This window comes from Thalassophryne amazonica, chromosome 6 (assembly GCF_902500255.1).
Source record: "Thalassophryne amazonica chromosome 6, fThaAma1.1, whole genome shotgun sequence".
NCBI lineage: Eukaryota > Metazoa > Chordata > Actinopteri > Batrachoidiformes > Batrachoididae > Thalassophryne > Thalassophryne amazonica.
Window position 1 is genome coordinate 108,996,118 of NC_047108.1, and position 17,798 is coordinate 109,013,915.

The 17,798-nt window shown below is 40.5% G+C and overlaps 1 protein-coding gene across 1 annotated transcript in view; it reads right to left on the reverse strand.

Moving 5' to 3' along the window:
• asxl1 (ASXL transcriptional regulator 1) overlaps positions 1-17,798 on the reverse strand; it is a 68,333-nt gene that overhangs the window by 41,520 nt on the left and 9,015 nt on the right. Inside the window, exon 2 of the mRNA XM_034173120.1 lies at positions 10,926-11,009. Within this exon, the coding sequence (XP_034029011.1) occupies positions 10,926-11,009 (84 nt within the window). The remainder of the gene's footprint in view (positions 1-10,925; positions 11,010-17,798) is intronic.

Here is a 17,798-nt window from a genome sequence, read left to right on the forward strand (position 1 = left end):
TGATATTTTCAATGACAACAGAATAAACACAACTGACATGATCGGACGTGGAGCCGCAAATTATAGAATGACTCAGAGGAGGTGAGATGTGATGCAGTGGATGTGTTGGTCCAACCTACCTCCTACAAACACCAGCAGCAGGTCAGGAAGGCCCAGTGGAACAGAAAGAAAAGAGGAATTAAAATCACCGCACAGTTTCAGCCCCCCACACACACAGAGCTGTTTTTCAGGACTCTTCAGGGTCAGAAAGGAAAGGGTTTGTTTGGATGAAAATCAGGGCCTGTAGCTCCCAGTGACATTATTCTAAGAAAAATCTTACAATTCCTCGAATTCAGACATTTCCTAGAATTTTCCCTTGGTAAGATAAAAGTTATTCACAAAGCATCTTAGGCCTCAAGAGAGCTCTGAAGGTGAAAAACTGTCAAGAGGAGGGAGGAGGACTTTTAAGAAGCCTAAGAGTGTCATAAACAGAGGAGACGGCAGAAAAGACAGAGACATTCTCCGTGTGTAGGATGGCTGTGAGTCAGGAACATGCTGCCGGCTTGATGGCGCAGGATAAAGTTTGTGGTCGACCTCAGACACTTTTTCACCTTAGTAGCTCTCTTAAGGCCTAAGATGCTTTGTGAATAGCTTTTATCTTACCAAGGGAAAATTCTAGGAAATGTCTTAGAATTCAAGGAATTGCAAGATTTTTCTCAGCATGACGTCCAGAAGAGCTACTTTAGGATGTTTTGTGAATACAGGCCCTGCCTGTTTGAGCAATACAGCGCTCTGTGTCATAAAGTTGTATCCTAATCATGGTGCACTATTTTCAATTGCTGACCCAATTATGATGCACATCTTGCCAAATGATGCCGGACTGCATCACTGCAAATAATGTGTGTCATATAGTACATATACAAAGGACCAAACATGAATTAAGTCGACATATATAAATAAAAACATAAATGTTTAAGTATGTAAGAGTATAAATCAATAAACACATGAAAACATTTATTTAATAGATTTATACAATCTGACAATTACAAATTACAATCAGTGTTAGAGGTATGTTTGGATGTCTGAAGGATAAATAAATGTGTTTGCTTGTGTGTGTATGACACAGGTGATCCATGTCATTTTTCCCTTGGCTGAATCAGGCAATTAACACAAAGGGTTGTGTCTATATGCTTCCAGCCTGTTACTGACAGCTCCTCAGCTGGTTAACATAAAGAGGCATGTCCATACACCTCCTGGCCCTCAGTACTGACTTATGCTTCCCAGTGAACATTTTTCTGTTGAAAACATGCAAGCCATATGAGTTAAAAAACAGTCATATATATTTCCGGGGGGGGGGGGGGGGGGGCGCTTCTATGGCAACAATGAAAAATAGACGTTGACAAATTTTGGACTCACACCATTCCAGCAGGAGGCAGTAAATCATCTACATATTAAAAGTCAAGTGGCCTCTGTGTACGTTTGTATAACAATCAAATCACGGACAAACTGGGGAGAGTTGCCATTTGGTATGCTTATGTAGTTTGGGTCAAGGATGAACGTCGCCAAAACGGAACATTGATAGGACTAATATTTTTGGAGAAATTATGGATATTAGCTTACAAAAGTGAACAATGGACATTGATAATTACATTCTGGTCTCACATGGCATTCCAACTCATTAGAGGAACGTCACAATTTATTACCACCCTTGAAAAATGTCAGCTACCTATTTTATGAACACACCCCAATCTAGAGCCCGTGGATCCCCACAGGCAACACACTAGTGAGAAAATTACCTTAATCAATCACTGATTATTTTTTAATTTTCCTTTAAAACACAGCTCCTCATAACCTGATCCAATTCATGTGTTGTCTTATGTTTTATCTGATTTAAATGATACTTATTAATATTTAACTGCTGTACAATGCAACCAGCCTGCTCTGTCTCAGCCTGATTCTGTCAGATCGCAGAAGCTAAGCAGAGTGGAGCCTGGTTACTACTTGGATGGGAGACACCACTTCAGAACACCAGGGGATGCATGTGTTTCTTCAGATGACATTGGAGTTGCATCAGGAAGGGCATCCAGCATTAAACTTGTGCCAAATACCAATGCGGATCTGGCTGTATCCACTGTGGTGACCCAAATAAACAAGAAGTCGAATGGCCAACAACAAATGGAACTGGAAATGTAGTGGAGATGTGGTGAGGGAGACGGCTAATGGGTGCGACATCTGGACAGCGGAAAGAAGACAAAGAGACTTGATGGAAGAAAGAAGATGTCCAGGAAAGCATAAGGAGAAAGATATTTGCCAAAAAGAATTTGGATAGTCGGGAGAGATAAAGAAAGTAGATGCAGCGTAAAGCGAAAGGAGAAGTGGCAAAAGTTAAGGAAAAGGCATTTAGCGAGCTGTACAAGAAATTAAACAGAAAGGAAGGAGAAAAGGACTTGTACCAATTGGCCAGACAAAGGGGCAGAGCTGAAAAGGATGTGCGGCAGGTTAGGGTGGTAAAAGATGCACATGGAAATGTGCTGACAAGCGAGGAGAGTGTGTTGAGAATATTTTGAGGAGCTGATGAATGAAGACAATGAGAGAGAGAAAAGGCTGGATGTGCAGAGAGAAAATCAGGAAGTGCAAGTGATTAGTAAGGATGAAGTGAGGGCAGCGGTGAAGAGGATGAAGACTGGAAAGTCTAGATAACATTCCAATGGAGGCATGGAAATGTCTGGGAGAGATGGCAGTGGAGTTTCTAACCAGATTGTTTAATAAAATCATGGAAAGTGAGAGGATGCCCAAGGAGTGGAGATAAAGTGTGCTGGTTCCTATTCTTAAGAACAACAGTGATGTGCAGAGCTGCAGTAACTACAGAGGCATAAAGTTGCTCAGCCACAGCATGAAGTTATGGGAAAGAGCAGTAGAAGCTAGGCTTAGAAAACAGGTGAAGATCTGTGAGCAGCAATATGGTTTCATGCTGAGAAAGAGCACTGCAGATGCAATGTTTGCTCTGAGAATACTGTTGGAGAAGTATAGTGAAAGCCAGAAGGAGTTACACTGTGTTTGTGGATTTAGAGAAAGCTTATGTCAGGGTGCCAAGAGAAGAGTTGTGGTACTGCATGAGGAAGTCTGGAGTGGCAGAGAAGTATGTGAGGGTAGCGCAGGACGTGCTTGCTTACTTTGCTTATGGCAGTCCATCATTGTCGATGACATCACTTCATGCCTTTTCACTTCTGGTGCATTCTTCTATGGCTGACCAAGCCAATTCAGGCAGCAAGCACTCGTCTACTCACATCACAGATGTATTGGCCCTGATGCCGAGTTGGCTGGCAAAGTTTTTCCCTTCTCTCTTCTGCCTTCTGAGTATAGCTGGTAGTGAAGGTGCAAGTTCTTGCGAACACAACTGTCTCCACCTGCACCTGTTCTCTGCTAGTGCTTCGAGTCTTCTTGGCTCAGTGTTACAGTCCTTCAAGTTAGTCTTCAGTTGGTTTTTGTACCGCTTGTGCTGACTTCAAGAGTTCTCCGTACAATACCTGTCTCGGTAGGCGATTAGGCGGCATGCGTATTTGTATGTCCGAACCATTTCAGCTGCCTCTGTAAGAGCAAAGTTTCAAATGGTATGATGTTAGCCCACTGCCAAATCTCTGTATGCGGTACCTTGTGCCACCACTTCAGCCCAAGCATCCGATGAAGGCAAGAGGTATGGAACTGTTCGAGGGTGCGAATATGGCATCTGAATGGGGTCCACGTTTCACTGGTGTAGAGCAAGACTGACAAGCACACAGCCCTATAGACAGCAACCTTAGTCTTTACTGTTAGTTTTCTATTGTGGAAGACCCTATACTTGAAAGATTTCCGAAAGAGGCAGATGTTAGCCCTATGTGCCTTTGGACCTCATGCGTTATGTTGCAGGACATGTACAAGGACAGTGTGACTGCAGTGAGGTGCGCAGTAGGAGTGACAGACTCATTCAAGATGGAGGTGGGATTATACCAGTTATACAAGTTAGCTCGTTGTTTCTGTAAACAAACAAAAAAAGACCACGTATTTTGCCTTGCCCTCATCTGTACCTTTACTACGCGGCCTGCCTTTCTGTGTACCGGACCCTGGACTGTCTCCCGAGGTGTCAGCGCACATCCACCGGCGCGGCTCCACCTGAAGCCCGAGGCGTCAGCGCAGTTCCACCGGCGCGGCTTTACCGAGGCCCGAGGCGCCAGCGCACATCCACCGGCGCGGCTCCACCTGAAGCCCGAGGCGTCAGCGCAGTTCCACCGGCGCGGCTCCACCTGAAGCCCGAGGCGTCAGCGCAGTTCCACCGGCGCGGCTTTACCGAGGCCCGAGGCGCCAGCGCGGAGTTATCTGACCATGGGTCCGAAGAAGGCACTGACGGCGGAGGAGGGAGACGATATCAAGAAGTCCCTGGACTTTTTGTCTGAGGAAATCTCTGTGGTTAAAATGCAGCAGAAATCCATTATGGAGCTGGTGGAAGAAGTGAAGGCTCTCCGGATCCAGAATGCCGAGAAAGACCGGCGTCTGGTGTACCTGGAGAACCGTGTTGCGGAGTTGGAACAATACACAAGGATGAACGACGTTATTATTACAGGAATTCATATTAAACCTCGATCCTACGCACGGGCGGTGTCAGAAGACAGCGGAGGGGAGGCCAGTGAGCAGGAGGCCAGCTCAGTGGAACAACAGGTGGCTGACTTCCTGCAATCTAAAGGTATTCAAATGGACTGTAATAACATTGAAGCGTGCCACCCCCTGCCCAGGAGAGAGGATGGAGACAAGCGAGCAGTTATAATGAGGTTTGTCAACAGAAAACATAAAATGGCATTGTTAAAACAGGGACGGAAACTCAAAGGAACAAACGTATTCATCAATGAACATCTGACCAAAAGAAACGCAGACATCGCCAGGAAAGCTCGTTTCTTAAAAAAGCAGGGAAAAATTCAACAGACATGGACATCCAACTGCAAAACATTTATCAAATTGAATGGAACACCAGAACAAGCGAAGGTTATGGTAATCAGGAACATCGAGGATCTGGACAAATATGACCAATAAGGTATGAGGACACAAACACATCACAACACCATGACACAGACCAGAGGAACCTATTCATCTACTACCTATTCATCTACATCTGGAGACAAGAAGGATATAACTCAAAGGATTGCTGATCATGGAAAAGTAGAACTGAGAACATTTAAATACACAGACCACAATGTACTGGACTTGGAGCACGATATAGACCCGGACAATAATTTCTTCTCAAATATCAATGACAGTTGTTGCTATTATACAGATGAACAGTTTAATCGGATCATTAGAACGGATAACAAATTATCAATAATCCATTTCAACAGCAGAAGTCTATATGCAAACTTTAACAACATTAAAGAATATTTAAGTCAGTTTAAAAAAATATTTAACATAATTGCTGTATCAGAAACATGGATCAATGAAGATAAAGGAATGGATTTTGAATTGGATGGATATGAATTTAATTGTGTAAACAGAAAGAATAAGAGTGGAGGAGGAGTGGCTGTGTATGTGGATAAGAACATGGATTATAAAATAGTAGACAATATGACAACTGTGATTGATAACTTATTAGAATGTATAACTATTGAAATATGTGAAGAAAAAAGCAAAAATGTATTAGTCAGCTGTATATATAGAGCACCAGGATCTAGTATTGAAACATTCACTGACTGTATGGGAAAAATGTTCTCAAAAACTAATCAAAAAACTGTGTTCATTTGTGGTGACTTAAATATTGATCTGCTCAATCCAAATAAGCATAAAATAACAGATGAATTTATCAGTATAATGTACAGTATGAGTTTATATCCAAAAATCACCAGGCCAAGCAGAATTACATCCCATAGTGCTACCTTAATTGATAATATATTCAGCAATGATATTGAGAATAACACTGTGAGTGGATTATTAATCAATGACATTAGTGATCATCTACCAGTTTTCATCGTTTATAATAGAAACCATCGGCGGAATCAGCCAGAGGAGAAAATAAAATACAGGCGAGTGCGGACAGAGGAAAACATGAACACACTAAAGAAGGATTTACAGGAGCAAAACTGGGAAAAGGTATACAGTGAAAGTGATGTTGATAGTGCATATGAAACTTTTTTACAAATATTTACATCATTATATGATAAAAATTGTCCAATTAAACAAGACTACAGAAAACAAAAAATCCAAGCTCGACCATGGATGACGAAAGGGTTACGAAATGCATGTAATAAGAAAAATACACTGTATAGAGAATTCATAAAACTAAAGAGGCAGAAAATAGATATAAGAAATACAAAAATAGATTAACTAATATTATACGGGTATGTAGGAAGGAATATTATAGTAACATATTATATAATAACAAAAACAATATTAAAGGAATATGGGATATATTAAATAGCATTATCAAAAATGGTAATAAAAAACAGAGTTACCCTCAGTATTTCATTGATAATAATGTCAAGAAGGAAAATAAGGATGAGGTAGTCAACGATTTTAATAATTTTTTTGTAAATATTGGACCAAGCTTGGCAGAAAAAATTCCCGATTCCCAACCTGAGGATTGGGATAATAATCTCAAAGAAATCCCTGTTCAATGTTCCTCACAGCAGTGGATAGAAAAGAAATTATAGACATTGTAAATAATTGTAAATATAAAACATCTACCGATTTAAATGAAATTGATATGGTGGTGGTAAAACAGGTCATTGAATGGATTGTAGAACCATTAACATACATCTGTAACTTATCATTTCAAACTGGTAAATTTCCCAATCAAATGAAAATAGCTAAGGTTGTGCCGCTGTATAAGACTGGGGATATAGACACCACTTCACAAATTATAGACCTGTTTCTTTGCTTCCACAATTTTCCAAATTATTAGAAAAGTTATTCAATAATAGATTAGACAAATTCATAAATAAACATAAATTACTTACTGATAGTCAATATGGATTCAGAGCACATAGTTCAACATCACTTGCATTAATAGAATCAGTTGAGATTACAAACGCCATAGACCACAAATTACATTCAGTTGGAATATTTATAGACCTTAAAAAGGCTTTTGATACAATCAATCATGACATATTAATCAATAAACTTGAACAGTATGGGATTAGGGGGTTGGTGTTGCACTGGGTGAGAAGCTACTTAAGTAACAGAAAACAGTTTGTGAAGTTGGGGGAATATACATCATCATGCTTGGACAATGCTTGTGGCGTCCCACAGGGGTCAGTATTGGGTCCAAAACTGTTTCTAATTTATATAAATGATATTGTCAATGTTTCCAAAATATTAAAATTAGTATTATTTGCAGATGACAAGCATTTTTTGTTCAGGGGGGGATTTGCAGGAGTTACTGAGGAGGATCAGTATAGAAATGGGAAAATTGAAAATATGGTTTGACAGAAACAAATTATCATTAAACTTAAGTAAAACAAAATACATGTTATTTGGCTATTGTAATACAGACATACAGGTTCAGTTACAAGTCGAGGGGGTAGATATTGAAAGGGTACATGAAAATAAGTTTCTGGGGGTGATAATAGATGATAAGATAAACTGGAAGACTCATATAAAACATACACAAAGTAAACTGTCAAGAAGCATTTCAGTTCTAAACAAAGCGAAACATATTCTGGACCACAACTCACTCCGCATTCTTTACTGCTCACTGGTTTTACCATATTTACAGTACTGTGCAGAGGTATGGGGTAATACTTATAAAGGTACAACACAATCACTATCAGTAATGCAGAAAAGAGCTATAAGAATTATTCATAATACTGGCTATAGAGATCATACAAATCCACTATTTTTACAATCCAAATTCTTAAAATTCACAGACTTGGTTCATTTTCAAACAGTACAAATTGTGTATAAAGCAATAAACAATTTACTTCCAGCAAATATTAAAAATATGTTTTTTAACAGATCAGGGGATTACAGTCTGAGGGGGAAATTTAATTTAAAGCATCAGTGGGCACGAACAACATTAAAAGGTTTCTGTATTTCTGTCTGTGGGGTGAGGATGTGGAACAGATTGGGAGTGGGGCTCAAGCAATGTCCAAGCATGAACCAGTTCAAACAGCGGTACAAAAATATGGTTTTTTCTAGGTATAGGGAGGAGGAAGGGTAATGAGGGTTAGGGTGTTTTTGTTTTTTGCTTCGGCTTGTAAATATATAGTATTTTGTATGTAAGTAGGTATGTGTAGGTGTATATTTATGTTTGTGTATATATATGTGTATATGTGTGTATGTATATGTGTATATGTGTGTATATATATATATATATATATATATATATATATATATATCGGTTTAGGTGTGTAGGAACCTATGTGTATATGTGGCAAAGGGTATTACTGGTTGTGGGGAAGAAGGGGTAGGGATAAATAAGCTGATGCTTCACCCTACCCCTTTTCGGACATGTTGGGTACACAGTAGGAACTTTTTTGTTGTTGTCTTTACTGATCTATCTTGTAATTGTTGTTGTATCAAATGTTCGAAATAAACAGTTTTCATTCATTCATTCATTCAAGATGGAGGTGGGATTACACCATGGATCAGCTCTGAGTCCTTTCTTGTTCGCAATGGTGATGGACAAGATGACGGATGAGATCAGACAGGAGTCTCCAAGGACTATGCTTGCAGATGACATTGTGATCTGTAGTGAGAGTAGAGAACAGGTTGAGTCTGGCCTGGAAATGTGGAAATATGCTCTGGAGAGAAAGAGAATGAAAGTCAGTAGGAGTAAGACTAAGTCCATGTGTGTGAATGAGAGGTAGCCCAGTGGAATAGTGCAGTTACAAGGAGTAGAAGTGGTGAAAGTAGATGAGTTTAAATATTTGGGGTCAATTGTCCAAAGTAATGGAGAGTGTGGTAGAGAGGTGAAGAAGAGAGGTCAGGCAGGGTGGAGTGGATGGAGAAAGGTGGCAGGAGTGATTTGTGACCAAAGAATATCAGCAAGAGTGAAGGAGAAAGTCAACAAGACAGTAGTGAGACCAGCTATGTAGGACGGCTTAGAGATGGTGGCACTAACAAAAAGACAGGAGGCAGAGCTGAAGATGTTGAAATTCTCTTTGGGAGTGACGAGGATGGACAGGATTAGAAATGAACATATCAGAGGGACAGCTCAGGTGGGACGATTTGGAGACAAAGTCAGAGAGGCGAGATTGAGATGGTTTGGACATGTGCAGAGGAGGGAGCCAGGGTATATAGGGAGAAGGATGCTGAGGATGGAGCCACCAGGCAGGAGGAGAAGAGGGAGGCCAAAGAGGAGGTTTATGGATGTGCTGAGGGAGGACATGCAGGTGGGTGGTGAGACGGAGGAAGACACCGGGTGAGACGGAAATGACTGATCTGCTGTACCACCCCCTAATAGAAGCAGCTGAAAGAAGAAGATTTAACTGCCGTACAATATTTTGAGGAATGCATGTGGAGATGCTGCATTTTTCCCAATTTATTGATTATTGGCTATTTGTATCAACAAACTCTGATTCCCAGCTTTGACCCATGTAAACACTGGACGGCTAAATGATTGCGCTGTGTGGAAAATTCTAGGAGACTGTGCTGGGCCTCGAACCAGATATCAATGTACTGTGGACTCGCATGACAGAACCAAGAGCTCCAAATGTACAGCGTCCCGTCTCTCTACAGCCAGAGTGACATTTCAGGTTTATTTTTGACCGTTTTAGACCATTTAGTGTCATGAGTCCTCTTTTTGCACCTCACCCCATTTTTAAGAACCGTTTCTTCCAGACAGAGTTATCAGTGTTCGTCTTAACGACTGATGGAAATGAAGTCAAAGATATATAAACATTCATGTGTCCATCCCCTTGAGAGTTGATTTGTGTTACAGTAAACATGTTTACACAAACATAATAACCCGTTCATTTGGAATAATCAGATAACAGTAATAATCTTGCCTGTCATATTTACATGATCTCCAGTTACACAATCACAAAAACTTGGTTTAGGTGATTTCAGTTCATTTGTTGGATTGCTTTCGAAGTGGAGAAAGGAGAAAGGGCAGCTCGAACAAAAAGACGGTGCTCCTTCTCTCTGTCTCTCAACCCCCCCCGCAAGCGAGAAGAGTGAACAATGAGAGAATATGACATCATGCTTTTACATCACAGTAAACTCCTCAAACCCAGCAAATACATCTATAAACCACAGACCTCGCCAAGAAATTTGCTCTTTAAAATGCTGAAACAACACACTAAGGATGTTGATTGTCACTTGTGGGTACTGGCAAATTTTTTGGGCCACAAGAGACTCTGAACTTTGTGATCTGATGAAGGATGTTCCAAAACCCAAGGAGACAACTGTGCACCGCTGTCCATCTGGACATCTGATTGGCAACTGCTTCTACCGCTGCACAAATGTAAAAATGAAATAAATCAGATTAATGGTCTACACATACCGAAGACGTCGGAGTATTGGGTAGAAATCCAGGTGTGATAATCCTCAATCAGATAATCGTCAGTATCTGCACATAAAATTTAGCTGTTTAAATGTCCACTTAATGAACAGATAACTGCCAGTAACTGGACAATGTTTGGGTGTTTAGTATGCAAGCAAACAGAGCGAGTGAAGGGTGCAGTAACTTCTGCAACCCATTGCTTCAGCTTTGACATTTTGATTCAATTTATATCAAGTCATAGAGATTTGTTTAGGGTTTGGTTAAGTTAAGTTTGGATCAGGTGATTGGTTGACGGGTCTGCAATGATAAGACATCACTGCTGGTGTTAAAGGTCATTACTGTGACCTGCAGCCACAGTTCAAGCTGGCATGTCTGACAGTTTGGTTTTAAAGGTGTGCGATCCACTATGTTTGATCAAAGAGATGAGTGGCGCCTGAAGTTCAAGGTAAACGGAATGAGAGAGTGTGTGTGTGTGTGTGTCTGACCTCATCTCTTTCAACCCCTTGGTCTGGATGACATGGAGGATTTGTTTAGGCGTCATGGGAGCATCAGAGAAGTTCTCCAAAACCTGTGAAACGTTATAATAGTTCATTTACGTCCAAATTGGAGGGGATTAGGGGAGGTGATGGTCTTGTGGTTAATCGTTGATCTTGAGACCAGAGGATCCTCAGTTCAAATCCCAGCCTGACTGGAAAAACACTAAGGGTCCTTGGGCAAGGTCCTTAATCCCCTAGTTGCTCCCAGTGTGTAGTGAGCACCTTGCATAACAGCAGCCTGACATCAGGGTGAATGTGAGGCATTATTGTAAAGTGCTTTGAGCATCTGATGCAGATGGAAAAGCACTACATAAATGCAGTCCATTTAGTACCATTTAAAGTTAGCAGCAGCATCAAGACAAAGGGCAACCAAATCTAAAATGAGGAGGATTGATAAGAAGATTATGGTAATGACAAACATGACGTTCAGACTGCAGACCTGAACGCTCAGTTACCGCTGACGGCTCACAGCCAATTTTCTGTGGCCCTGTTCAAGTTATTCTGTTTAATGTGACAATAACAGATTTCAGTGTGAACTGTTCACCATCACCAAATGACTGTTTTTATTCCCCAAAAACCATAACCAACCTGAACTCACAAGTGCACTGATGCTTGAGTCAAACCCCCCAGACTTTCTTTACCCACCGACTGTGAAATACATTACTGTGCAATATCTGTATCTATCCGAAACTCTCTCTGTCCAATATCCATTACTCACTGCATATGATCAATACGACTGTGCAACATCTAGTTTATAACATGCAATATAGCACATTGTATTTCAAAACATACTCAGACTTGTTGCAAATACACAGTGTTTACTTTTTTGCAGTTTTATATACACCTCAGACTGTGCACCTTGCCCCCCACCTTCCTGTATCACTTGTTTTATACGTTTGGCTGTGAAGGAGTTGCTTTAAATAAATGGAATGCATTTATGTAGCACTTTTCCATCTGCATCAGATGCTCAAAGCACTTTACAATGATGCCTCACTTTCACCCCGATGTCAGGGTGCTGCTATACAAGGCGCTCACTACACACCGGGAGCAACTAGGGGATTAAAGACCTTTCCCAAGGGCCCTTAGTGATTTTACAGTCAGGCTGGAGTTTGAACCAAAGATCCTCTGGTCTCAAGCCCAAGGCTTTAACCACTAGACCATCACCTTCCTTTAAATCTCATTGTACATGTGTATAGTGACAATAAAGGCATTCTATTCTATATCACTGCCTGGTTTGGGAACCGCACCGTTTCGGATTGTAGGACCCTGCACCTTGAGGACGGAACCATCACAGATATTTACACTACACGTTGTATCCGCAAAGCAACTAGCATTGTGGATGATCACACACACTCTTCACTCTTCTACAGACTGGAAAAAGGTACCAAAGTATTCAGGCCCTCACATCTAGGCTATGTAACAGTTTCTTTCCCCAAGATATTAGACCCCTCAATAATCATTCTCTGGTCTGAATAAGTGCATTCATTGTGACTTTTTTGGTGATTTTCAATCTGTTTGCGTATGGCAGTTATACTCAACAAAAATATAAATGCAACACTTTTGGTTTTGCTCCCATTTTGTATGAGATGAACTCAAAGATCTAAAACTTTTTCCACATACACAATATCACCATTTCGCTCAAATATTGTTCACAAACCAGTCGAAATCTGTGATAGTGAGCACTTCTCCTTTGCTGAGATAATCCATCCCACCTCATAGGTGTGCCATACGAAGATGCTGATTAGACACCATGATTAGTGCACAGGTGTGCCTTAGACTGCCCACAATAAAAGGCCACTCTGAAAGGTGCAGTTTTGTTTTATTGCGGGGGGGATACCAGTCAGTATCTGGTGTGACCACCATATGCCTCATGCAGTACAACACATCTCCTTCGCATCATCCGTGAAGAGAACACCTCTCCAACGTGCCAAACGCCAGCGAATGTGAGCATTTGCCCACTCAAGTCGGTTACGACGACGAACTGGAGTCAGGTCGAGACCCCGATGAGGAAGGCGAGCATGCAGATGAGCTTCCCTGAGACGGTTTCTGACAGTTTGTCCAGGAATTCTTTGGTTATGCAAAAAAATTGTTTCAGCAGCTGTCTGAGTGGCTGGTCTCAGACGATCTTTGAGGTGAACATGCTGGATGTGGAGGTCCTGGGCTGGTGTGGTTACACGTGGTCTGCGGTTGTGAGGCTGGTTGGATGTACTGCCAAATTCTCTGAAACGCCTTTGGAGATGGCTTCTGGTAGAGAAATGAACATTCAATACACGAGCAACAGCTCTGGTTGACATTCCTGCTGTCAGCATGCCAATTGCACGCTCCCTCAAATCTTGCGACATCTGTGGCATTGTGCTGTGTGATAAAACTGCACCTTTCAGAGTGGCCTTTTATTGTGGGCAGTCTAAGGCTCACCTGTGCACTAATCATGGTGTCTAATCAGCATCTTGGTATGGCACACCTGTGACGTGGGATGGATTTTCTCAGCAAAGGAGAAGTGCTCACTATCACAGATTTAGACTGGTTTGTGAACAATATTTGAGGGAAATGGTGATATTGTGTATGTGGAAAAAGTTTTAGATCTTTGAGTTCATCTCATACAAAATGGGAGCAAAACCAAAAGTGTTGCGTTTATATTTTTGTTGAGTGTAGTTGTGTGCTTGTGTATCTGGTGATCATACTTGTGTCTGTTGTGGGTCGCCTTGCTTCAGCGTGTATGCTGCTGCAAGCTTGCTTTTGTTGGAATTTTTGTTGTTTTTATGTGGCACCTTGGTCCTGGAGAAACGGTGTTTCGCTTTGCTATGTATTGTGTATTGCTGTGCATGGTCGAGATGACAAATAAACTACTACTACTACTTTTTCTATTTCTAAATCAGTAAAGCGTGAGTCGCCCGACTTGTTTAATCCACCATGGCCAGATATTGGAGGTTCACCATTATTATTATTATGATGATTACTACTGAAATCTGCAGACATGGCCGGGTGTTGAGCAACGTAATTCTTTGCAATTTCTGCTTGCGCAACTTCCAAAGTCTTCCATTTTGGAACGTATTCTAAAAAAACACACACGTCTTCTCTGAAAATGGTACGACTTTGCACTTTTGGACTGTACGATACACATAAAATACACTTTTTCTTCATCCAATAACAATGCATCCTGTTCGCTGTAGGCAGCCATGTTGTCACCACACATCAACTTGCAGTGTTACAGCAATTGTCACTGGCCAATTGCTTGTAATCAATGGAACGATTGGTTAGTTCCGTTTGAGGCTTAGCTGGTATTTTTAAGATAAACAATGAATTAAAAGTTTAATTTACTTATTAATGGTAAATGGACTGCATTTATATAGCGCTTTTCTGTCTGCATCAGACACTCAAAGCACTTTACAATAATGCCTCACATTCACCCCGATGTGAGGGTGCTGCCATACAAGGTGCTCACTACACACCGGGAGCAGTAGGGGATTATGGACCTTGCCCAAGGGGCCCCAAGTGAATTTCCACTCAGGCTGGGATTTGAACCGAGGATCTTCTGGTCTGAAGCCAAATGCCTTAACCACTAGACCATCACCTCCCCTAATGTACCCAGATACTGCATGTGAAAAGTAACTGAACATTTCCTGTAAGATTCTCTACCAAATATACAAAAATGATGCTCACCCTTTTTATACAACCCCTGGCAAAAATTATGGAATCACCGGCCTCGGAGGATGTTCATTCATTTGTTTAATTTTGTAGAAAAAAAGCAGATCACAGACATGACACAAAACTAAAGTCATTTCAAATGGCAACTTTATGGCTTTAAGAAACACTATAAGAAATCAGGAAAAAAAAATTGTGGCAGTCAGTAACGGTTACTTTTTTAGACCAAGCAGAGGGAAAAAATATGGAATCACTCAATTCTGAGGAAAAAAATTATGGAATCATGAAAAACAAAAGAACGCTCCAACACATCACTAGTATTTTGTTGCACCACCTCTGGCTTTTGTAACAGCTTGCAGTCTCTGAGGCATGGACTTAATGAGTGACAAACAGTACTCTTCATCAATCTGGCTCGAACTTTCTCTGATTGCAGTTGCCAGATCAGCTTTGCAGGTTGGAGCCTTGTCATGGACCATTTTCTTCAACTTCCACCAAAGATTTTCAATTGGATTAAGATCCGGACTATTTGCAGGCCATGACATTGACCCTATGTGTCTTTTTGCAAGGAATGTTTTCACAGTTTTTGCTCTATGGCAAGATGCATTATCATCTTGAAAAATGATATCATCCCCAAACAACCTTTCAATTGATGGGATAAGAAAAGTGTCCAAAATATCAATGTAAACTTGTGCATTTATTGATGATGTAATGACAGCCATCTCCCCAGTGCCTTTACCTGACATGCAGCCCCATATCGTCAATGACTGTGGAAATTTACATGTTCTCTTCAAGCAGTCATCTTTATAAATCTTATTGGAACGGCACCAAACAAAAGTTCCAGCATCATCACCTTGCCCAATGCAGATTCAAGATTCATCACTGAATATGACTTTCATCCAGTCATCCACAGTCCACGATTCCTTTTCTTTAGCCCATTGTAACCTTATTTTTTTCTGTTTAGGTGTTAATGATGGCTTTCGTTTAGCTTTTCTGTATGTAAATCCCATTTCGTTTATGCGGTTTCTTACAGTTCGGTCACAGACATTGACTCCAGTTTCCTCCCATTTGTTCCTCATTTGTTTTGTTGTGCATTTTCGATTTTTGAGACATATTGCTTTAAGTTTTCTGTCTTGACAACAACTGCCTCAACACTGCATTTAATCTATTATTAGACTCTATTGGCTTTGCTCAAAATGTAAATGAGTCCACCCACCACTTTAATCATATCTTAGATCTTGTTCTGACTTATGGTATGGAAATAGAAGACTTAACAGTATTCCCTGAAAACTCCCTTCTGTCTGATCATTTCTTAATAACATTTACATTTACTCTGATGGACTACCCAGCAGTGGGGAATAAGTTTCATTACACTAGAAGTCTTTCAGAAAGCGCTGTAACTAGGTTTAAGGATATGATTCCTTCTTTATGTTCTCTAATGCCATATACCAACACAGTGCAGAGTAGCTACCTAAACTCTGTAAGTGAGATAGAGTATCTCGTCAATAGTTTTACATCCTCATTGAAGACAACTTTGGATGCTGTAGCTCCTCTGAAAAAGAGAGCTTTAAATCAGAAGTGCCTGAGTCCGTGGTATAACTCACAAACTCGTAGCTTAAAGCAGATAACCCGTAAGTTGGAAAGGAAATGGCGTCTCACTAATTTAGAAGATCTTCACTTAGCCTGGAAAAAGAGTCTGTTGCTCTATAAAAAAGCCCTCCGTAAAGCTAGGGCATCTTTCTACTCATCACTAATTGAAGAAAATAGGAACAACCCCAGGTTTCTTTTCAGCACTGTAGCCAGGCTGACAAAGAGTCAGAGCTCTATTGAGCTGAGTATTCCATTAACTTTAACTAGTAATGACTTCATGACTTTCTTTGCTAACAACATTTTAACTATTAGAGAAAAAATTACTCATAACCATCCCAAAGACGTATCGTTATCTTTGGCTGCTTTCAGTGATGCCGGTATTTGGTTAGACTCTTTCTCTCCGATTGTTCTGTCTGAGTTATTTTCATTAGTTACTTCATCCAAACCATCAACATGTTTATTAGACCCCATTCCTACCAGGCTGCTCAAGGAAGCCCTACCATTATTTAATGCTTCGATCTTAAATATGATCAATCTATCTTTGTTAGTTGGCTATGTACCACAGGCTGTTAAGGTGGCAGTAATTAAACCATTACTTAAAAAGCCATCACTTGACCCAGCTATCTTAGCTAATTATAGGCCAATCTCCAACCTTCCTTTTCTCTCAAAAATTCTTGAAAGGGTAGTTGTTAAACAGCTAACTGATCATCTGCAGAGGAATGGTCTATTTGAAGAGTTTCAGTCAGGTTTTAGAATTCATCATAGTACAGAAACAGCATTAGTGAAGGTTACAAATGATCTTCTTATGGCCTCGGACAGTGGACTCATCTCTGTGCTTGTTCTGTTAGACCTCAGTGCTACTTTTGATACTGTTGACCATAAAATTTTATTACAGAGATTAGAGCATGCCATAGGTATTAAAGGCACTGCGCTGCGGTGGTTTGAATCATATTTGTCTAATAGATTACAATTTGTTCATGTAAATGGGGAATCTTCTTCACAGACTAAAGTTAATTATGGAGTTCCACAAGGTTCTGTGCTAGGACCAATTTTATTCACTTTATACATGCTTCCCTTAGGCAGTATTATTAGACGGTATTGCTTAAATTTTCATTGTTACGCAGATGATACCCAGCTTTATCTATCCATGAAGCCAGAGGACACACACCAATTAGCTAAACTGCAGGATTGTCTTACAGACATAAAGACATGAATGACCTCTAATTTCCTGCTTTTAAACGCAGATAAAACTGAAGTTATTGTACTTGGCCCCACAAATCTTAGAAACATGGTGTCTAACCAGATCCTTACTCTGGATGGCATTACCCTGACCTCTAGTAATACTGTGAGAAATCTTGGAGTCATTTTTGATCAGGATATGTCATTCAAAGCGCATATTAAACAAATATGTAGGACTGATTTTTGCATTTATGCAATATCTCTAAAATCAGAAAGGTCTTGTCTCAGAGTGATGCTGAAAACCTAATTCATGCATTTATTTCCTCTAGGCTGGACTATTGTAATTCATTATTATCAGGTTGTCCTAAAAGTTCCCTAAAAAGCCTTCAGTTAATTCAAAATGCTGCAGCTAG